At 41.4% G+C, this 23384-nt stretch overlaps 1 protein-coding gene and 1 long non-coding RNA gene across 4 annotated transcripts in view; one reads left to right on the top strand and one right to left on the bottom strand.

The window, feature by feature from the left end:
- KIF24 (kinesin family member 24) overlaps nucleotides 1-23384 on the bottom strand; it is a 46790-nt gene that overhangs the window by 22830 nt on the left and 576 nt on the right. For all 3 annotated transcript variants that reach the window (XM_039545714.1, XM_039545712.1, XM_039545713.1), the window contains exons 2-7: nucleotides 15403-16042; nucleotides 8776-8965; nucleotides 6898-6995; nucleotides 5210-5425; nucleotides 2731-2818; nucleotides 59-180 (exon numbers count right to left, since the gene is read on the bottom strand). In XM_039545714.1, the coding sequence (XP_039401648.1) occupies nucleotides 59-180; nucleotides 2731-2818; nucleotides 5210-5425; nucleotides 6898-6995; nucleotides 8776-8965; nucleotides 15403-16028 (1340 nt within the window). In that variant the 5' untranslated portion in view covers nucleotides 16029-16042. The remainder of the gene's footprint in view (nucleotides 1-58; nucleotides 181-2730; nucleotides 2819-5209; nucleotides 5426-6897; nucleotides 6996-8775; nucleotides 8966-15402; nucleotides 16043-23384) is intronic.
- LOC120408599 lies at nucleotides 85-21702 on the top strand. Its single transcript, XR_005600814.1, has 3 exons — nucleotides 85-207; nucleotides 1921-2029; nucleotides 21655-21702. It is a non-coding gene; the product is annotated as an uncharacterized LOC120408599 (long non-coding RNA).

Genomic DNA, 23384 nt, shown 5'->3' with positions numbered 1-23384 from the left:
CAACAGGATGAAATTGAAATATCTCTATCAAATTCAATAAGTCAGCTTCTAACCTCACCTCCCAAACGTTCTGTTTGCAGAGTCTTTAATCTGAATCTGGATGATAGCATGAGAACGGGAGGAATCTGAGTTGACTCCAGTCGCCCCAGTGCTACGCTCCTTCCCACCCTTCAAAATTACCTGGAAAACAAACAGGACAAAACAAAGGTAAATTGTACATATAAAACATGCACACTATTCATATCGCACATTGATTCAGAGCCCCACGTACTGGTATTCAGTGCAGCTGACAAAGGGTTTATAAAGTGAGACCATCCATAAGAATGTCAGTGTATTGAACTTCCATTCCTACTGTTAAATTACTACAATACAAAATCACGTGGAATAAATGTCTGGTGGAAATGAAAAGAACAAAATGAGGCTTCAGAGGTTACCGTTGAGAACTCATGAGCAGGATGATTTTTTTAAACATGCATGTTCTAATCTCATCAAAAGGTTTAGTCAGCCAGAAATCTAAGATGCATGTAATGTAGTGTGACACCAAGTGCCAATCCATTCATCCATCTCTGTACCCAGGAGCAAATGAAACAGTGCCAAAGCAAGCAGCAAGGCTGACGTGATCAATTACACTCAGACTTAACTACCAAGAACAGAACAAGGCGTGAGGTGGAAGATGGGTTAAGGGACCTTCAGGCCTATAACTCTGGTCAAGTCTCTGTCCCAAATCTCTGAAGAGTCACAAGATTGCTTCATGAAACTGGTTTTCAAAGCCTTTATGCTCCTATATGTCTGTTAGTCTATAAGGTGCCACAGGACTCTTTGCTGCTTTTAAAGATTGCTTCAGCGAGCCCACCAACCATGGGCATCACAAGGAAACAAAACAGAGTCTATATTATAGTTTTTGGAACAATAAGAATACAATAAAATGTTAACCTAGTAAAATCAAGACACTCTAGATACAAATATACAGTATTCATGCCTTCTACTGGATGTCCACTCTTGATCAGCAATCTAGCTGGCTGCTATAGCTCCTGAATATTTGTTAAACCAGAGCTAAATTCAGGGAGAGTTTGTGAAGAGAGGCCAATGCATCAGTAAATGATGAATAATCATGAGGCATGCATTGAAGACTCTTCTAATACATTTGGTAGCATGCTATTCAAGAGCATCAAATCAGTCCAAAGGCTCTTTCTGTATTCAAAAGAGCCCATGAACAATATGATATGAGCTGTTTTGCCAAGATATCTGTGAGAACAAAACCATGTAATGTATCAGAGGGGTAGCTGTGTTAGTCTGGATCTGTAAAAAGCAACAGAGAGTCACCCACGAAAGCTTATGCTCCAATACATCTGTTAGTCTTTAAGGTGCCACAGGACTCTTTGTTGCTTTTTACAAACCATGTAATAACTCTTCTGTGGGCAGGATGTGATAATCTAGAGGAATGTATTAATCTACTGTATATCAGATCTGCACTCAAATTTGCAGAAATGTCTCCAGCATATCCTGTGTTTAGAGTTAATGGAAAAACAAAACTCCAGAAGACAGTGTCCGTCGAGTGGTATATAAATGAACAATATTGTCCCAAGTCTTAAACAATAAGTCAACTACACTATCAGGTAATAGTTTTCAATTCCTTACTGAGCAAAAATTAAACTACACAAAATCCAAGTCTGATGGCAGTTGGACTCAGGACCAGCTTGCTCAGTACAGGACACAGTAGCGAACTAGACTGTGTCCATGTCTTACTCAGCTGAGTAAGGGAGTAAGAAGACTGAAGTGCTGCTTGTGCTGAGTATCAGCAGTTTATCGAAAGAAAAAAGTTAGCTTTAAAAAGCAGCTGCCAGCCAGCACAGTTTGTTACTCCACGTGGTTTTTCCATCATATTTTATAATTTCTAATTCAACTTTATTTAACTTTCAGATTTACACAAAAACCATCAAACTACCCAGAAGACAGAAGGAAGAGATAAAACGAAAGAACTGTAGGAGCCAGAGAAGGCCTCTTTGGAGAAAAACCTGGAACCATGAAGGTAAGTGAAAAATAAACTAAGCAACCACGTGATCTTATTGATGTAATCCTGTCCCTCACTCCTCGCTATTTCTGACATTTTGTTGCCTTCACTTGTTGTGCCGTGTCCAACTTAGACTATAAACTTTTCAGATCAGCCATCCATGTCTTGACTTGTTTGTCAAATGCAGTGCATGCCCGTTTGTAAAGTTTACTTACATTTTTCTTTTGGAACTCTTTTTAGTGATGTAAGGTTATTGCAAAAATATTTCATACCTCTCTTCTGCAAATATGGACATAGCCTTTTTTTTATATTTTAAGATATTTCAGGGTTCGTTTTGCTGAGATGTTGTCATTTCTTGGGTGGTTCATTCAACCTCTTGGCAAAGATCTCCCACCAGAGGTGTGGCTGTAGCAGTGACAGCTCCAAGTCAGCTTTTGATGTGCGTCACCGTAACTTGTCTGAGCAGCACATGAGCTCATTCATTAAAGGCAGTTTTGAAAGTGTTCCTTCATGCTCTGCTGTGGCCACCAAGCTGTTCAAAGTTGTTCTGATGCTCTTTTGGAGCCACATAACGGAATGCACATGTGTACATTATACAACCTGGAGCAGGAACACCTGCGTATGCCGGAAATGACCTTCTCCACTCCACTGTAACCTGTGTGATGAGTTAGTGCAACGGGGGCTTTAGAAGATGAAATAAGCATTGACAATCAAATTACCTCTAATAGTAGGTCTACGGTATCCACTTGAACCTCACGCAGGCCAACTATTTGTACAACATGCTTACTATCTTCTCTTGCAAAAAGTCTGCAGAGGAAACAACAGGGCTTAGTAGAAAAGGGTCATTCTGAAGAAAGTCTTATACAGTAGTAATGATTCTCTCTACATCTCAGTGTAGTGGTATAGAGTGTATAGAGTAGTGGTGCTCAAACTTTTTCAGTCGCGCCCCCTCTTTACTAGTAATAGAATTTGTCTGTGCCCCTCCCCCCCCCCCCATGACTACACAGCCAAGGCTTTCTCAGCAGTGAAGCTTGGGCTGAAGGCAGAGGTGGGACACAGAAGTGGGAATGGGAGAGGTGCTGCGGCTGGTGTCAGAGAGGAAATGGGGGCAGAGCTGGGCTGGGGCCGGAGCAGGGGGTGGAATGGACCTGTGGCTGGAGCTGGGCTGGGAGCAGACAGGAAGTGAGGGCAGAGCTGGGTCTGGAGGCGGAGAAGGACTGGGGGTTGAACAGGATTGGAGGCAGTGCTGGACTGGGGGTGCAGCAGGTCTGAAAGCGTGGCACTCCCTCCCTGCCCCCGGCCCTGCCACGCACCTGGAAGTGTGGCACTCCCTCTCCGCCCCCCATGGGGGCTGGCCCCGGCCCTGCCACGTGCCTCCCTGAATGTTCCTCCGGGGGGCGTGCCCCACAGTTTGAGAACTACTGCTACAGAGAAGTACTGCAAGGAGTGACTAGCAAGGCTACAAATCAGGTTGTCATTAATCTACCACTTGGCATGTATAATATATACTTTTCAAATTTCACTGTTAAAGGGACACTGGAAGTGTTTATTAGCTGGATGTTCCTGCTAAGATGATCAGCACTCAAATAGTTAATGATGGCATTTAAATTGTCATCTTTAGATTTCAGAGTTCACACCTCTCTGAGAGCTTTTATTTCAGGCTGTCTCCAGGCTCAGGAAGATCACATTGCATCACTTACACTCAATTCATGTTTTCAAAGTTATCTTCACAACCACGAAGGCTCAAATATCCATTTAATGACAGCTTAGGTTCTGGAACATAGTTCTGAGGCAATAGCTGGATTCTGCAGCAGATCCGACAGCTGCAGAATCAGAGTACATGAGTGACTCTCTGCTACAAATTACAGAGAAGTGAATGTTATGGTATAGTTGGCAATACTAACTGGTTGGCTTACGTCCAAGGAAAAAGAACTTCCACAGCCCTATGGACTATAGCTCAACATCAAGAAGGCCTTTAAAAAGGGCTGCAGGAGAGACAACACAGAGAAACGTGCTTGCCTCATGATAAGGCACGGACTCTCCTAAGCACAAGAAAGCCTTTTTGCTAAGCATTGCAACATGCTCTCAAAGTGCGCTCCCCTCCAGAGCCCCACTGGTTCCAGATGAAAGTTAAAAGCCTGGCAGGATGGTTTTATTGTTCAGCAGGATTTAGACTGAATGTTATCTTGCTTTGTTGGGTTTAGATATTTTTGGTCGGGTAAGTTTTTTAATCTGAGGAACATCTTGAGTTCTTTTGATTTTCCTTGGGTTTAGTGCCACTGTACTGACCTAGATACATTTGCTACAGAATTATTAATGTCTGCACTCCAAGTCACACCCTCTTCAGAAAAGAGATTAGTAAACAGCCATCTTAGGGGAGTCAGGGGCCCCACTGCACTGCCAGGGTTGAGAGAAGGTTGCATTTTTTCCTTCCTATGGGACTCCTATCAATAATTCATTCTGCTTCTTTTCAACTGCTCTGTGCTACTCAACTGTTCCTAGAGTGTGTAAAATTCCAATTCAATCTCAGGTTACCTTGCTAAAGAAAGGTGAAAAGCTAATGTGACTGTGCCACATGATCCTGTCTTGTCACTATTCATAAGAACATAAGAAAGGCCGTACCAGGTCAGACCAAAGGTCCATCTAGCCCAGTATCTGTCTACCGACAGTGGCCAATGCCAGGTGCCCCAGAGGGAGTGAACCTAACAGGCAATGATCAAGTGATCTCTCTCCTGCCATCCATCTCCATCCTCTGACGAACAGAGGCTAGGGACACCATTCTTACCCATTCTGGCTAATAGCCATTTATGGACTTAGCCACCATGAATTTATCCAGTCCCCTTTTAAACATTGTTATAGTCCTGGCCTTCACAACCTCCTCAGGTAAGGAGTTCCACAAGTTGACTGTGCGCTGCGTGAAGAACTTCATCACAAGGGGTGAAGCCTGGCAGAGCGTATCTAATACAGAGCTCATCCCTCAGATTTGTGTCTTTGCTTTATTTTATTCCTGTAGAAATAACACAAAGGGGGAGTGTCTATAGATGCTACAAAATTTAGAGCCAGATTCTACTATGTTTACTCACATTGAGCAATACCTTACTCCATAAATAGCTCCATTTAAATCAATTTCACTTATTAGAAAAATAACAACTGATGTATCATCCTTTTTTCACAGCAATGTGTCTCTTACTTAAATACCTTCTCCTTCCATTTAGCAGGTCGTAAAGCTGTCCACAGTAGATCTCATAAAAACTGATCCATACACAGAGCTCTCTCCTTGACTGGGATGCCTCTAGTTGTCTAAAGATGTCTTTAGCAGCCAGTGCATAGAGTCCTGGGTTCTGGTGACTCCCTATCATAGTGTAAGTCTTGCCAGCACCAGTCTGTCCATATGCAAAGCAAGTGGCGTTGCCGCTGTAAAGACAATGTTTATTTTTAGTACTACATCTGATCCATTGAGGTCTATTAAAAGAGATTCTGCAATATTAATATCTACACACACTGCTGACCCTCAGCGATGGGATTTTATCCTTCATAGCCATCTGAGATCCTGAAAAATACATTGTTATATCAGAGATCCTCAAATTGTGTTCTGTGGATAGCGGGGTAGAGACACAGTGCTGACTCTAGTCCTTGGTTCCAGGTGCTAAAACCACATTAAAAGAAGCTAAAAATGCATTAACTACTTTTGCGGTATTACTTTTCCACGTAAAAAACTGTAGCTACCACAGGGATGTTATGTGATCATGAGTGGGGGAAAGGACTGACTGTGAATTGAAGGAGAGCAAGTCTGCATGATTATGAAAGCAAGGAGTAGGGTGTCCATGAAGCCACTTGCATATTAACATATGGTCCACTCAGTGAAAAAAGCGTAACAACCCCAGCACTACACTTTGCATGTTGAAGTTTGCTTACCTCAGTTTACTCTCAGTTGCTATATTTTTGTCTATGGGTGTATCACTTTAACCTTACATGAACAAAGTCCAGAAAATGCAAACTAATTCTCAGTGACTACAGAGCAAGTTATCCTCCCATCTTAGATTTCCCTTCCCTTTCCCCAAGGGCCTGATTCCTGTAAACCCAACAATGAGAACACTGGTGATAAAATTTCTGGCCCAGGTGATGACACTTGGAGCTTCTTGATAACAGAAAGCTTCATCTTGTTCATTTTCCAGTCTAGACATGTAATTCCTTTCCATCAAGAGATCAAAATGAAATTATGACTTATTCAGGCTTGCTGTTCTCTGTACTCAAATACAATTATACATGTAAAACCACCCTGATTTTTCCATTAACCAGAAGGTATATTATAATTCTCTCTAAATAGAAATAAGTAAATAAAATAAAGATAAACCACAGTTTTATTGATAAAGTGTATAATTCCTTTATACTACTGTGAACTGTATACATATATCTCAAAGTGCTTTACAAACATTCTCACAAAGGTGTTTTATTTCTCTTTTACAGATGGGTAAACTGAGCAACTGAGTTCTAAATCACAAGAAAGTCTGTTAGAGCAGAGAATTAGGATCCTGGAATCCTGACACTGAATCTCTTGTTCTAGCTAGACCAAACTGCCTCCCCAGTAATCCGTGGTGTCAGATTGTGCACTCCTTCTGCAGACAAATCTTCCACTGACCACAAGGGGAGTTTTGCCTGAACAAGGACTGCAGGGCCAGGCCCTTAGTTTGTCAAAATTGTATACACAGACATTTTTCTATATTTTGTGTGTGCGTACACACACACACACACACACACACAAAAAAAAAACAGGGTAAGCTGAAAAGGTGAAATTAATGGTTTTTAGAGAAAACTTAAAAGTTACACCAAAGTCTTACATGAAAAATGAAAACTAAAAGGAATAAATGCAAGCAATGGCTCCCTACCCGTTAAAAATGTGCTGAATGAGGGGGTGAGCAGTCTTCATATACACATCCTGATTGGTACATGCCTCCCCAAAGACTTCATCAAAATAAAAAACATGCTGAAAAAAAAATGTGATTTTTTACACGAAAAGAAATTTCTCTCAGTTCTCCTTTACCCCATAATGTGTAGCACATGCTATGGGCCTGATCCAAAGCTAACTAAAGTCAACCGAAGTCTTTCCATTGACTTCAGGAGGCTTTGGAGCTGGTCCTAAGTGACCAAGTAAAGCTCACTTTTCAGCCGCATGCAGCCACAACCCACCAAGAAATAGAATACGCGAGTAGAAAATTAAGATTCTGTGTCTCTCTGCCCCATCATCTTCAAGCAGAATGTACAGCAGCCAAGAAACAAAAGCACGACAGTAACTTAAAAAGAAAATGAATCTATTCCTGAAATGAACCAACCCACAGCAACACAGTATGGTTATATAGTAGAGAGGATCAAAATCAGGTCATCGATCCATTGTGATCTATTCCACACACTTAAAATGCTTTGTGCTGGAGAGGATCAAACCATTCACATGCAAAGCTGGATTTTACTAGCTGAGAAGCAGAACTCCTGCACTTAGAGCCGGATCCAAAGCCCACTGAAGTCCATGAAAAGATATTTGTTGATTTAAGTGGACTTTGGATCAGCCCCTTACAGATTTTAAATTTTGTGTATTGGGGTAGCTTTAGAAGATACACATCTCATTTCAGTGAGGGCCCCAGTAGGACAGCGTCTATAACATTATACTTCAGTACAGTGCAAACAAAACAGCACTGGGCAATCTCGAACAGAAGAGTTGCAGAACTGATGACTACATGAATTATGCATAAATGATCCACACTAACATATATGCAAATCGAAATCAGTTTCAGTAAGGCCGTGGCATATTTCTGCTTGCACTACAATGCTTTATAGCAAGATTTGTTTTGACAGTATTGCCAGAATATAATTTAGTTGGGGAGATTTATTTCAGCATTTAGATGCCAAGGTGATAGGCATTTATATAGCACCTAAGATAGCTAGCTACGTGGCGACTGAGGGAGTGGAATTACAGCATGTATCGGACTGTAAAAGGTGTTATATGAACGATGCCTGAGAGAGTTGGCAAATTTAATTTTACTACCCTGTCCAGTTGTTGCCAGTCCTCGGATTATAAAAATAACACACACTCGGTCAGGATAGCTTGCTGCTCTCTAGAAATCAGTTCTGTTCCTGGTGCTGTCAGTCAGAATGAGAATTTGAACTATGGCAGCAGAAGGTACCCAGGATTTAGAAACAAAGACCAAATGAGAACTGCACTTGGAAAAGCATTTGACTCTGGCGTGAGGGAAAACTAGGAAAGAAGCAGAAGACGTGTGAGACTCATTACAATAGAACTACTGCACGGAAGTCCTGTGGAAAGGGGCAATAGGGAACTCAGCAGGCAACTGCATTCTAACCCTGCTTTTGGCAGAGGGTCCTCTTTTGGCACCCAGGGAGCAGAAAAAGCATGTTCATTTTTTGAGGAGCAAGGCAGACAGGGAGCAAATGATAGTTTTTAGGGAAAAAAGGTGTTTATTGGGGATTACAATTCTGGGCTCGCTCCTCCTCTCACACATGGGTGTAAATCAAGAGTAATTCCAATGGATTTACACGGGGTAAGTGAGAGAAGAACCCAGACTTCTGTGTTCAATGTGAAAAAGAAAGAAAGGTCTTTTTTTATTTTTATTATTGAAATCCCAAGCCTGTTTTCATCTCTCACTTGACTGTTAATGCATTACACTGTCGCTCCACCACTCAGGCAGCTAGCACAGTACTCCTACGTATTATAAACGGAAAGGGGTTTTAAGAGCAAAACACGCTCACATTACCTGCAGAATGTACTGGGTAAGATCGACTGCCTCCTTCTTCTCATGGAGAAGAAGAGTTTCTTTATCTTCCACTCTGATGATATTAACTTCTCCCCGCCGCTCCTCTCTCAGGCCCAGCGGGCGTTTTCTGACACACACTCGGATTTTGTCAGTCTCTGTCCACGGCATCTCCTTCTCAGAGGTACTAGATCTAGAACACAGGATCACAAATCTGTGCTTAAAAAAGAGGATGCTAGACAATTCAAAGTATCCATGGCCTTGGCCATAAACTCAACTTTTAGCGGTTACTGTTTAGTGAAGCTAGCCCTGTTCCTCTCATTTTGAAAGATCTCCAAGAATTGGATATTATATATGTCAGTGGTCCCCAATCTTTCTGTGGCCAGTAGCACATTCATGTTTTCAGAAGAGTGTGGCGGGCGCCAACAATTACTCACATACAGGGCCGGCTCCAGGCACCAGCGGAACAAGCACGTGCCTGGGGCAGCACGTGCTCCGGGGTGGCATTCTGTCCATTCTGCAGAGTCGGAGCGGTTTTTTTTTGTGTTTTTGTTTGGTGCCAGTTCTGGGCAGTGCGGAGAGAAGCTGGAGAGAAGCTGGGAGGACAGAGAACATGGTGCCCGCAGCCTGCAGCCTCGGAGTAATCTGTCCCCAGCAGGCGCGGGGCCCCGGCTTCTCTCCCTTGCTGGGCACTAGACGGGCCCTGCACCTGCCGGGGACAGAGAACACCGGCACCTGCAGCCTGCAGCCCCGGAGAAGCCGGAGAGAAGCCGCAGCCCCTCGCCTCCCAGGGACCGAGAACACCGGCGCCCGCAGCCCCGGAGTTCTCTGTCCCTGGCAGGTGCGAGGCCACAGCTTCTCTCCGGCTTAAGCCGCGGCCCCGTGCCTGCCAGGGACCGAGAACACCAGCGCCCACAGCCTGCAGCCCCGGAGTTCTCTGTCCCTGGCAGGCACGGGGCTGCAGCTTCTCTCCCCTGCTGGGCACTAGGCGAGTGCACATAAATGCCCCGGTGGGCGCCCTGGCGCCTGCAGGCACCACATTGGGGACCACTGATATATGTGAAAGCGTCTATTGTTTCTCTTAAAAGCGGGGATGCAATTCTTGTGGGTACTTTTGTTAAAGTGACAGCACTGATTTTTTTTTTATATCTATTTCCCTTGTAATTCTGAGCCTATTGCTGACCCAGCATAACTTCGGGTGTCCACACACCGATGATCCAAAATAACGTAAGATCCCATTTTCTGGAGATTGTTCTGACCAGGAATTTCTTTGGACTTTTTCATAATAAGATTGCCCTGCCCCAGGTGATGACATATTCTTTGCCTCATATAATGGACCCAGCTCTCTTAATAGATCTCCACACAGCTTTCATGAATATTGGTCTCTCTTTGTCCTTCTTGAATACTTTCATTAAGAAACCTGTGGCTCTTGCAGTCTCTTCTCCTGGCCTGAATCCTCTTCTTCTAATCATTCCTTTTCATTTTGGGTAGAGGCTTACACCTTCCCACTACCCCCTTCTCTGTGGAATACCACAAGCTTCTTCCTTTAGCACTCTTTCTTGTCTCACTGCTGGTTTCAGCTGAGAACACAACTTTTGTGTGGTTGGCATCCAACGTTATATATCTTTCAACATACCCGCTAATCCTTCTCTTTTCCATTGGCCTGCGTCTCTACTTTGTCAGCTTGTGGCTACACCATAACTTTCTATTACTCAGTGCTTCAGAGATTGAAGTCTGATTAGTTGGTAAGAAGCTCCTTCTCCCACATCTCTAATATCTGTCACACTCCCATAATTCAGATATAACCTAGATTCAAGGACTGGAAGGGACCTCGAGAGGTCATCGAGTCCAGTCCCCTGCCCTCATGGCAGGACCAAATACTGTCTAGACCATCCCTGACAGACATTTATCTAAGCTACTCTTAAATATCTCCAGAGATGGAGATTCCACAACCTCCCTAGGCAATTTATTCCAGTGTTTAACCACCCTGACAGTTAGGAACTTTTTCCTAATGTCCAGCCTAAACCTCCCTTGCTGCAGATTCAGCCCATTGCTTCTTGTTCTATCCTTAGAGGCTAAGGTGAACAAGTTTTCTCCCTCCTCCTTATGACACCCTTTTAGATACCTGAAAACTGCTATCATGTCCCCTCTGTCTTCTCTATTCCAAACTAAACAAACCCAGTTCTTTCAGCCTTCCTTCATAGGTCATGTTCTCTAGACCTTTAATCATTCTTGTTGCTCTTCTCTGGACCCTCTCCAATTTCTCCATCATAGCTTTCCCAGTACCAAAAATCAGTGAAGCCTGAGACCAGCCAAGCAACTTGTTAAATGGCGCATTGCCAAGCTTAAGCATGGCTAAAGCGTACATTTCACTTCCACCACCTTAGTGACCCCAAAGGTGGGTGACACTGGCAAAGCCATGGTGGAGCAGAGGTTCAAAATAGGTCTCTGCTGCTCTTCTGGAAATTCACTTTTCAATGGCGAAAGCTTTCGCTTCAAGAGACAAAGATGGTCTTTTATAATTGGAGGGGAGGGAAGAAACACCAAGAGTTGCTCAAATTCTAAACTAAAAAAAAAAAAAAAGGATGATTCTGATGGATAATGTTTGTAGGCATCACATCTAACTTCAATAATTCCCCTTCTTTCAATCCAGTTCCTCAAAACCGATAAATCCATGATGAGGCTTTGTTCACATACGCTGAGCCACCGCCACATTCAGACAGTTTGTTCTAGCACAAACTGTCTGAATGTGGTGGTGACTCAGCTCTTTTCCAAGGCCATAAATCTCAGTCAAACTTGATTCTGAATTATCTTTTCCTCTCACATTTCCCTTGGCTGTAAATCTGCCCATTACCATCCCTATGTTGTTGCTAGAACTCATCTCTCTTTGACCCTTACATTCTTATCACATAATAATTAGTTGTAGTAGGACAGTAGCACCCACAATGTGCAAGGTGCTGTATAACCCAATCATGAGACATTGTCTGTAACCTGAAATGCTCAGTCTAAGAAGAGCTAAGAAGGAGAGGGGTACAATCTATAATCAGGGCAGTTGTGTTGCCTGCCAAGTCTACTTCAACTCTCTTTCCACCACCCTAAGAGACATTAAGGGTATAGCTATGCTACCCGCCAGATTGGTGGGCAGCAACCGATCCAGCGAGGGTCGACCTCCGAGCGCTCTCCCATTGACTCCTGTACTCTAGCTCGGCAAGAGGCGCAGGCAGAGTCGACGGGGGAGCAACAGCGGTCAACTCACCGCGGTGAAGACACCACGGTAAGTTGATCTAAGTACGTCGACTTCAGCTACGTTATTCACGTAGCTGAAGTTGCATAACTTAGATCGACCCCCCGCCCCCAGTGTAGATCAGCCCTAAGTAATTTCTTCTCTAGCTGATTAACTCACTATGTAAAGCACCTTGACATATGATGTATGGAAGATGCTGTCATTAAAATAAAGTGTGTCATTTCCAATTTTCCATTTTTCAAGCACTCTTCAGCCGAATGAAAAATGATTTTCCACCTGGCTCTGAATGTGAATTAGACTCAGTAACTATCATTTTAATCGAACCTGTGCCTTACCTGAAAGTAAAATTTCTGTCCTGATGTCCAAAAGCTCTTTCAAAATCTTATAATGCACAACTTTAAAGCAAACATGCACTAGACTTCCATTATATTAAAAACAACAATATAACAAGGGTATTTGTACCAGCTCTTCCACTTTTATTTGGACTATAGGCTTGTGATTTCAATGCTACTGTATTGCCAGTTTTGATTAATCTAAAAGTACAGTGCTCAGAAATAAATGTTAAGAGCTGTTCTCTCAAGGGGAAAAGGGGTTTCCATTCAAATACAGGGCTTGATCCTATAGCTCTTAGTCAAACGTGTATTCCCATCAATTTTCCTCAGTAGAACTTCTCACATGAATAAGGATTACAGTCTCTATATTTGAATGGAAATCTCTTCACCCTTGAGAGAACATTACAGTTGAGATCATCTGACATGCTTGAGATAAAAGTGCCCTCCTGATACAGGGGGTCCCTGGTATACATTCGGGTGGCATTCCTGAAAAGAGCGATGGTTACTGAAACAACGGATACCGGGGAATTTTTCCCCATAAAAAATAATGGCCCGCCCCGCTTCTTCCCGTGCAGTTCTGCCCCCTTCTTTGAACGCACCCCGTCCCCGCTCCTCCTCGTCCCTCCCAATGCCTCCTGAATGCCAGGGGAAACACCGAAAGAAAAGCCACACAAAAGGTGAAGTGACGGATATGCGGATCGGAACCGATGTGAATCGGAACACATTCACCTATTGATGAGCGACAGATACGCGAAATGACGGATAAGGGGGAGACGTATACCAGGAACCCCCTGTATAACCAGGATGATGCTAGGGGCCAGATGTTCTCAGTGAAAGGTCACCGGTTCTGGAACTTACTTCCCAGCTCAGTTCACCAGAGCCTGGATTTGGTGACTTTCAGGACACAATGAATGAATCACCTCTTCTCCCAGGCTTTTTCTGGGTGTTGAGGAAGCAGGGAGAATTAGTGAGGGATTGATGAAAAGGAATGCTCAAAGCCTTAATGGAGACCTTATTGATGTTAGAGATGGGATTTTCAGAAGTTCTGTCTTGTTGAGAGACATTTTATTACATATACTTTATACTGGATGAAAGTATCTGTTTTAATTCCATGTACTGCACTTGGCATTGAAGACAGATTTATAGGAAATCTAAACAATTATGATTCTGTTCTCAGGAGGCATAGAAATATATTTTATATTATTTTCAAAAGAAGAAAGGCAATTGGGAGCCTGGCAGAGGCAATAGGGGCAGAAGAAACTTACAAGTGACCCTGTCTGCTAACATTAACATCAAATCATTTGCTATGAGCAAGAGAAAAACATTTAAAAACATTAACAAGAGCTATTTATGTTTCTGTATGCTTAGTTTTATGACATCATTCTACAGTGTTCCTGATAGCTGAGAATGTAGTAATATTTGCCTTTTGGTACCTTGCCCCATTCAACCTATTCTCTCTCATTCACTGCTGAAATGTAAACTCCCACTTCTGATTGGCCCAAGATGCCAGCAGCCTCCATTACCCATTATTAGATTTTCAAACAAGTACCTTTGTTTTCTCCAGTGATGCCCCTCACCTTTTGGAGGAGCTCCCCGTAAATATTCACAAAGCCACCTCATTATCTACCTTCACTCCCTCCTTAAAACTCTCTAACATGCTGACCTAGACTGTCTCATTGTTTCCTTGGACTCCTCTATCTATAGCCATCTGTTGTCTCTTGTCTTAGACTATAAACTCTTTGGGGCAGGGACTGTCTTTTTGTTCTGTGTTTGTATAACACCTAGTACAATGTGGTCCTGATCCCTGACTAGGGCTTCTAAATATTACAGTAATACAAACGGCAATATTAATAAATATTACTTAATTTTATCATAAATCCATTTATAAGTAGGAAAAATAGATTTAAATATGATGTGGATTAAAAATTCTCCATGCCAAAGTATGTTTCACATCATTTTCCAGCAGTACAGCTGTAAAACTAGCTTTTGACAGCGACTCAGTCTTGGGCAGTTTATAAACATCATGTCGTTGTAGACTCTGCCAAGCCCATAAAGGTATTTTCAGAAACCTTCTGTATAATGTGGTGCTTTTGGTTTTGATTTGGATTTGTGTGCATGGAAATATTCCAAGCAAAATAAGAGAAAATGCTAACAGGTTTTCAGATGTATTTCCAGTAAAGTGTAATGCTCTTTGAGAAACACAGGGGCATTATACACACTAAATTTTTACCTCTAGAGACTCTGGTTCAAATTCTGATTTAGTTCACAAATGAAAATGACTTTGTTGGTTTCCTCTAGTCTCATCTATGCACATCATAAAATACCCAAGACTTAAGAAATGCCCTATATTGGAACAGCATGGAGGTGGTCAGTAACTCAGTGCGGAGGTGTATTGGCAGAGCAACATGGGAGTTCCATGACTGGATTAACTTGGGAGTGCTGCAGCTCAGCAAGGAAGTTCATCAGCTGGTCTCCATGCAGGTGATGTTTATACAGTACTTGCCTTCACGCTGCCCAGTCTAAGCCAATACTCTTAGTTCTTAATTTTCATAAACATTAAATTTATCCAGATTCTTTTTAAAAGTGATACCTTGGGAGTTCCGTTAAAAAACTATATCCACTGTAATGTGTATCACTTTTACTGGGGAAAACTTGTGACAGTTTGCATTCAGCTTGGAGTGCAATATTTTCTGAAAAAACAGTTTTAATTATGCAAGATGGCTATACTGAAAAATATGAGAAACTGACCAGAACAAAGGCAAAAGGAAAGCATAAGCACTGCAAGATACTAAAGCTTATTCTTAGCCAATTCTGGTAAATAGCAGTTGGTGAATTCAACTGAATCTTTTTTATCAGTGTTGGAAAGTCCCAAGTGCTAATTAATGTTTCCCTCCCCACAGGATTTTCCATCACCCTTGTAGAAGTTATGCATTGTTTGATTCTAGTTATACATAATGTTAATTTAGAGTCTATGAAGATCTTCCTTTTTAAGCTCCTAAAGGAGTGATTAACTATGCCAGTTAACTCCAAACATAGTGAAATAAAAGTTATTACCTGATACAAGAATGAGGTAGTCCATAATTATACCCAGAAATATGAGTCACTCTCTGTATGATGGGAGCTTCAGAATCCCCCAACAGATGGGCAATATTAGTTGATGAATATATTGTAGGACAGTCCAGTTCATTTTGCGAGCATGTTCCAGGAACATTCAGGATGTCTCTTCTGGTTATTTCATTGTCCTCTGAGTCCCCTGGTAGAACATGTCCTAACATTTCCACCAAACTTTCCTTCTCTTTGTTAGTACAGAAATCAGAGAAACTCTGCAATTCAAGTTCACAGTCTTTAACTGTTCCATCCTTTTTCTCAAAGAGGGACTCAAAATGTAGTTGTCTACGAGGACCTGACCTGGTCACCTGAGGTTGGATGTAGAGGTCACATGGTTGAAAATCTTGCTTGGTTGTGCCTGCTCCTTCCTCTTCTTCCTGCATAATTTTGATGATTCTAATGAGTTGAAAGAGGCGCTTGCGATCACTCATGTTATGGACCCCTAGTTTGGCATAATCTTTCATGGCAATCTTGGCTAGTTCATCTATCTTCTGAAGGCCAAGGGCAACAAACTGAGGATAATATTTTTCAAGTTCTGCCTCACAAAGGCATTCGTACAGACACGATGCCATCTTCAATTTAAGCTCTGTTAGAAATCAAACAAAAGAAACATTAGATCCATACAAAACAGTCAGTCATAGCTGACAAAGGTAACAAAGAAAAAACATAGCATTTCCCCAGCTATCTATAGATGTTATTATCTACAACTAGGCTAGGCACAAGTTAAAATCCAGGCTGCCATAGATTGAACTGTCTAACATTATGAAATGTAGTAACTGGAAAAAATATACCAAATAAAGGGAAAGCAAATTATTTCTATACATACAAAACTATACAATAAAACATACAGAGATATACACATATCTACAGTCACTTACTGCTGCAGACTCCCTGCACTTATGATGTCTATTCAATGAATGCCACAGGCTACTGAAACCTAGTCCACCAGCTACATGCCTAATTTTAGATGCTCAACTTAATGTCCAGGCATGTGGTCCTACTGATATCCATGATTAATTAACAAAAGTATAAGAAATTGATAAGGACAGATTCAAAGATCAAGCCTTAAAGACAAAGGATTATTATATGTATTATATCTAGAATACACACACTACAGCATAGGCATAGTTACATGTTTTCTTTTTTAAGTTGAGATTTCCTGTGTACACTGCAGACCAAGTGAATTTTCTCAGCCGTATTTGACAGGAACATATTATCCATAAACTGAAATGTATTGTAGCCTCTCCAAATCTGTATAAAGTTATTGGAACTCCATACTCAGGTTTTCTGGAAATATTTAAAAAATATCCAGCATTGTAATTAAATGTGAAAATTACTTTCAATTCTGAAACCTTTGTCTTCCTACTATGATGTATTTTGCAAATGTTTAAGAATTTTTGCAGATGTTAATCGTGCTGGAAATACTTATTGTATAAGACAAACAAATCCTAACACTACCTATATCCTTTGCCTACCAAATATATGAAAATATATTTCTAGATGTTTGTACAGAACCTAAAACCAATGGGGCTTCACTCCTGACTGTTAACAAATAAGAAATTGTGTGTTACTAAAAGCCGTCCCCCCCAGTAATGCTGGTTATATTCATTTCCACAGCAATGTATTGTTTAAGAAAATAAACTTGCTGGAAAAAAAACCCAAATCTTCACCTGCTATCATTAAAATCTATGGCAAACTAAGTCTGTCTAGTGAAAATATACCTTCTGTCTAATAATATGCTGACTGAATAGGATAGTACAGAAATTTAAAAGCTGCATTAGACTTAGGAGCAGGGGTCTGATTTATAAAGAAGGATCAACCAGAATAAAATTACCAGTGGTTGAACAATAAAACTTAACAAGTTTGAAGGCAAAACCACTGTTAAATGGGGAGTACTAATCAATGTTTTGGTGGGAAATTCCAAGTAAAGATAGAGCTGCACCTGAGATTATTAATTCCTCAGGGAAAAAAAGAACAGAGAATTAAAAGAGAAAGGTGTGAGAAATCCAATAGCTCCAGTAGTCTAGCCACCACATACAGTATGGGTGGAATGTTTAAAAGCACTCAGCATTCTGCTAACTCTACTATTTTGGAAGTTAATGGGAGAAAAGTTAAGCCATCATTATCCCAGCCTATATGTTCAAACAGTAACTCTAGTTAGGATCCCACTCACTGGTACAGATGACCTTGTCTGTGTGGTGGAAAGAGTAAATGGAACGCAAGGCTGGCAAACTAATTTCAGATACCAAGAATCATAGATGTTCAAGATGGAAAAGATCTGTTAGATTCCATGTTGTCCATTTCTTGTTGGCCAACGCAGGATTATGCCCTAGATTATATTTACCATGTTTATATTATATATAATATTAAACACAAAACACATTAACAGCAGCACAAAAGCCAGTTACACTATTTACTCCATTATAACTGAATTCAGTTCAGCTTTGTGGAGAGTGAAAGAAGAAGGGAAAATAGGCAGACTTGCCTGGGTACAGAAATGATGAGATTTTTTTTTAAAGTTCCAAGATTCTATAAGAAATTAAGTTTTTTATATATATTTCATGATGAAGTGTACAAAGAGTTGAATGAATTCTTCCCCAAAAAAGGATAATTTAATTTATGTAATTTTTTTAGGCATCAAGAAGAGTACAAATTTTGATTTTCAAACAAAAATTCAATTCTTCAAGAAAATTGCTTTCTTGTTTCATTTCTTGAGAGAGGCTAGGCCAGTTATTTACATGTTTTCTAGAAACACATATTGTTAACTCCAGTGCCATCTGCTGGTGAAGGAGACTTCCCAGATTTTCCTATCATGAATAACCATCAGTCTTCTGAGTTTTCATCAGGATGCAAGTACATTTATTTTGTACACATCAGGCAATGATATTCTCTCAAGCAAAAATCTAAAACCACATACTTCATTACAATATTTTCATATCAAAGCCTGGTCTTGCTCCCACTGAAGTCAATGGCACAACTTCCACAGGTTTCACTGGGAACAGGATCGAGCCCCAAAGCTAGGATCTGTTAAAATACTTGATTATGAAATACATTTGGAAAAAGGGGAGCTGTTTCTGTGCAAGTAGAGTTTCCTATCAAAACATATTTATAAGGTCAAGCCACATCAGGTGTAGGGAGCAATTTGTCACTCAATTTGTTTTAGATTTCTGTTCTTCACAGAAACATAGGGCGCTTTGCAACTCTTTGCAATTCAGTGGTTGCCATTCACATCTTTGGATGGCACAAAGATTCAGCTTCATTTTGCAATGCTCACATTCTTCTCATGCAAAGTGACACAGTTGCTTTGACAGAAGATACTGAAGCAGGCCTGTCATATCAAAAATGAAATATATTGAGTCTGTTACCTACAGTACCCTAGTTATTAATATACATGCAACCTGACAGAGGGATAGTTATTGACTCATCTAAGTCTCAGATTTGAAACACCAAGGATCTCTGATTTAGGGACAATTCAGCCCTTTATCCTTACATGAAAGGTAAGCTGAGTTCCATACAATTTGCTTTATATATTTTGAGGTCTTTCAGACAAGGTCTTAAAAAGTGAGAGCCTGTCTGCTGTGCATGGATATTAAAAATGCCATGGTATTTTGGTATAAGAGAGGCTTGCTGGAATGTCCTCAGCCGAAGTGTTACACACACACAGTGGAGTGCTGTGTGTCAAATAACCATTTGGCTCCATTTCAGTACCAATATATGTAAGTTGAAAAGCATTATGAGAATATAAAACAATATCATCATAACCTATATCCAAAACTTAAAGTGCTACATGTTTTCTTATACTATGAACTAATCTTCTGACAATCCTGTGCCTGTTATACTTGCTGGAACAGATGGCTAATATACATATAAGCAAAACAACAGAAAAATAGAGATGTAATGCAGTACTTTAGTTTTATATCATGGTGGCATCATAATCATAGAATCACACCACGAATGGTTTGTCATCAGAAAAGAATTCCAGTGCGTGGTATTAGATTTTTGCTTTTCTAAAAAAAGACAGATAGAGAAAAGCTGGGCAACAGGGAGTGGACGCCAATGGAAACCTTTTTCAGAAGCCAGGGAATTTGCCTCTAAACAATCCGCCTCTTGCCACAAAATTGTGCTCTAGGATTAGAGCCATCGTTAAAAAATGTTTCTAAAAATAACCATAATAATAAATTAGCTCTTATAGACCTTCTCATCCACAGCTCTCAAAGTACTTCACAAACCAGAGTATCCTTATTCCCATTTCAGACACGGGGAAATGAAGCACAAAGTGATGACAACCTTAAAAATGTCAACAAATGCAATGATGCCTTTCAAATCGACAGGTGTAAGGGAGGCCTGAAATATCTGCCTTCAAGTCAGTGGGGTGTTAACTCTAAAGCTTAATGTATGCAGTGTTGTTCTAGCCATGTTGGTCCCAGAATATTAGAAAGACAAGGTGGGTGAGGTAAGCTTGAAAGCTTGTCTCTCTCACCAATAGCTATTGGTCAAATAAAAGATATTACGTTACCCACCTTGTCTCTCTAAATCTTAATGACAGTTTAATTGTTAATGTTTGACTCATGGTGATTTTAGCTGATGTCAGACAGGTTAATTAATAGTTGGTGATCTATGTCCTTCAACACATGAGTACCTTCTTTACCTATGTATTTGCATGGTGCCTATCACTGCAGTATCCCCGGCTTTTTAAACTACTTTTAAAAAACAAGTTAATGAAAGTGAGGAACTGGGAGACAGAATAGGCAAGTCCTATGCATACTACCTCTCCAGCTCACAGTTCTACCAACACATCTCACTTGTCATCTGCAACGATACTACTCCAGCCCTGAACTTCTCTTGAGCACAGACTGCCAAGCATGCCAAAGTGCTTGGTGGTTTTATGAAGTATATAAAACGGGGACAAGAATGAGATCAGTCTAGCCAGACAATTCTGCATTGGCCTTGGGTTCAAGGGTAGAGCGAAACTACATGACCTCATAGATCTCACTCCATCTCCACCTTCTTTGAACTCCAAACTGATTTTCAGCTGTAGCCCAAGGCTGAATCTGAACTCAGGACTCTAGAAGTGAAAGGCTAGTGCAGTGGTCCCCAAACTGTGGGGTATGCCTAGGGGGGCACAAAGGAATGTTGAAGAGGGCATGCGGCACTGCCCGGCCCAGCCCCCACAAGGGTGAGGAGTGAGCGCCATGCTTCCAGCCTCACTCCGCCGCCAGACCATCTCCGCCTCTGCCCTGTTCAGCCCCCAGTCCTGCTCCACTTCCAGGCCCAGCTCCGCCTTCACCCCAGATACGTCCCCAGTAATGGAAGGGAGGCTCAGGCGTGCAGAGATTCCATTAATGGTAAGGGGGAGCGTGACTGGAAAAGTTTGCGCACTGCTGGACACGTGCGCTATCCCATTACACTCTGCAAGGTATTTTACACTTCTCTGACCATTTGTAGCTCCCTATCATTTTATCCATTATTATGATCTGTATTACATCAGTGGCTAGAGGTGCCAGCCACGGCAAGGCTCCATCGTGCTAAGCACTGTACAAGACGTATAGTAAAAGACAGTCCCTCCAACAAAGAGCTCACAATTGTAGTGAATACAAAATGCAACGGTGGAGGTGGGAACCAAACAGGTGCAGAAGTATGAGAAGGAATGGGGTAGCAGTAATACGAGCAAATTTTGCATAAATTAGTTATATGATTTGTGGATATAAAATATTATCAGAGCAGAGGGCACATTTGTAAGGCCACAATATTATACCATGCTACTCACTATGTACTTATGCACATTGATATTGTATACTTCTGTCTGTTGCTGGAACAAGAATTAGACAAGCCCATTTTGAAGAAACAGGGAAGAAAGCTGAACACTGGAAAAGGACAACTGTTTACAGATTCTAGTATGAGAAAAGCATTTGGAAGAGGACCATATATCTTCCATGTTATTCAATAAACATTTTACATCTGGACAATGAAAAACTATTTCTATCCTCCCCATATACCAAGTTTCCTAATTCCTATGTTACTGATACATTAATGATCATGCCCCAATCTGGTAATTGGACTACCACTAAATTTAAGTGTGATCTGAAACTGATTAAAAAGCCACAACCAAACACTAATTTTGTTCTTTTGAAATAAATTAGGGGGTTTTTAATTTAAAAAAGCCTGCTAATTATAATCATTCTCTCTTATTAATTATAGGCTGATGACCTCAGCAGAAGAGACTCCATTCCACAGCTGATACTCAACAACTGCTTAAAACAACAGCTGAATGGAGATGGGAAATGTCTAATATTCAACCACATGCTAATGAAAAATAATCTGTGGGTTATATTAGGATGCTGATTATTTGAAAATTGTGCCTAGGCTCCTCCTGTAGGCAATGCTTCCAAATGGTTTAGAATGTTTGTTTCATTTTGTAACTACATAAAGGCAAGTTGCTGTATGTTTGCAGTTATCCTTTCACTCTGTGTATGTGTTTACTGAATCAGTTTCATAGCAACCAACTTCCTCTGTATTTATAGTTTCCCCAATTCAAAAGCCCCCACATTTCACCAATTGCTTAGATTTTCCAGTTCAGTGGAGAAGAAAAAATCAAAATCAATTTAGGTTCTGTCATGGAGACGCTCTCAGTCGGACAATTATGAGCAGTTCATCTCATTGCACAGTGCTCTTAAAGAGTGAATGGGTAAGAGGGCATATGGTTTTCAGAGAGGTAGGTGAACATGATCCGGTCACTATAGCTAGTGCACACAAAGAGAAAGTGCCAGGCACTCAGATGTGGTGGGGGCCATAAAAGTAGATAGATTGGGTATGTCAGTGAACTCCTTCAGAGTATGTGAGAAGAAGCATAACTGTTATAAATATGCTGTCTAACTGAACAGCATCTATTTCAAACATCTATTAGGCCTTTCCCCTCAGCAGGCTGCATTTCAGTGATTCCTGGGTGTGTATCAGCATATCCATGTGCCGGATGCTTTGAGACAAAAAGACTTAGCTCTACTATTATTATTAATAATTTATATTATTGTGGCTCCTCACAGCCTGTCATGGCCCAGGACTCCATTGTGCCAGACACTGTATAAACAGAAGAAAGAGAAAGAGACAGTCCCTACCCCAAATTGCTTATAATCTAAATAAACATTCCATCATAATGATCTGAATATAAATCATAGCAGGCAAATGACCATGCTAGGAAGGAAGGAATCCATGGGCCTGACCTCATTTGCATAAAGTAGAGCAAATTGCAGCTAATCTGGTTTTCTTAATAGATATGGGGAGGCGGCAGCCCACCGAAGATTGCAATACAATGTCAGGGTAACCAAGAGGATCAAGGCAGAGCATTCCAAGCTGGGTCCAGTAGTCACATCCTTCGTGACACTCAAACTGAATCACACAATGGGGAACATCCACTAGGACTTATCACCTCCCTGGCAAAGCTCAGACTGAGATGGGGCAGTGCCCACTGGTACCCATCATCTCTGTGGTGAGGCTCAGATCAAGATGGGGCAGCACCTGCTCAGATCCTGTCTCCACAAGGCAATATCCACAGTGAAATAAGGCACCAATGTTCACATGAGAATGAGGCAATGCCTGCTGGGACTCGTCGCCTTTTTGGCAGTGCTCAGATCAGTGCTAACTGATCACCATATGTTGGGACGCAATTTTCCTCCAGGTCTGACTGGCAGTGACCTTGGATTTTTTCCTCCCCCATCTTCCTCTGCAGCATGTAGGTGCAGGCACTTGCCGGGATTACCTGGGTGTATCTCACTTCATCATTTCCCTGCTATTGTGCCTCAGTCCCTCCTATACTCTGGCTTTCTGTATGCTATAATACTTTGGTCTCATTTCAAGTGCCGGGAGCTGGGTGGCCTGTGCTAAGCAGGGGTCAGACAAGCTGATCTGGTGGTTGCTGCTGCTGCTGGCCTTGG

The sequence above is a fragment of the Mauremys reevesii genome, linkage group 6, assembly GCF_016161935.1.
Source record: "Mauremys reevesii isolate NIE-2019 linkage group 6, ASM1616193v1, whole genome shotgun sequence".
Classification (NCBI taxonomy): Eukaryota; Metazoa; Chordata; order Testudines; family Geoemydidae; genus Mauremys; species Mauremys reevesii.
This window is presented reverse-complemented; position numbering and strand designations above follow the sequence as displayed.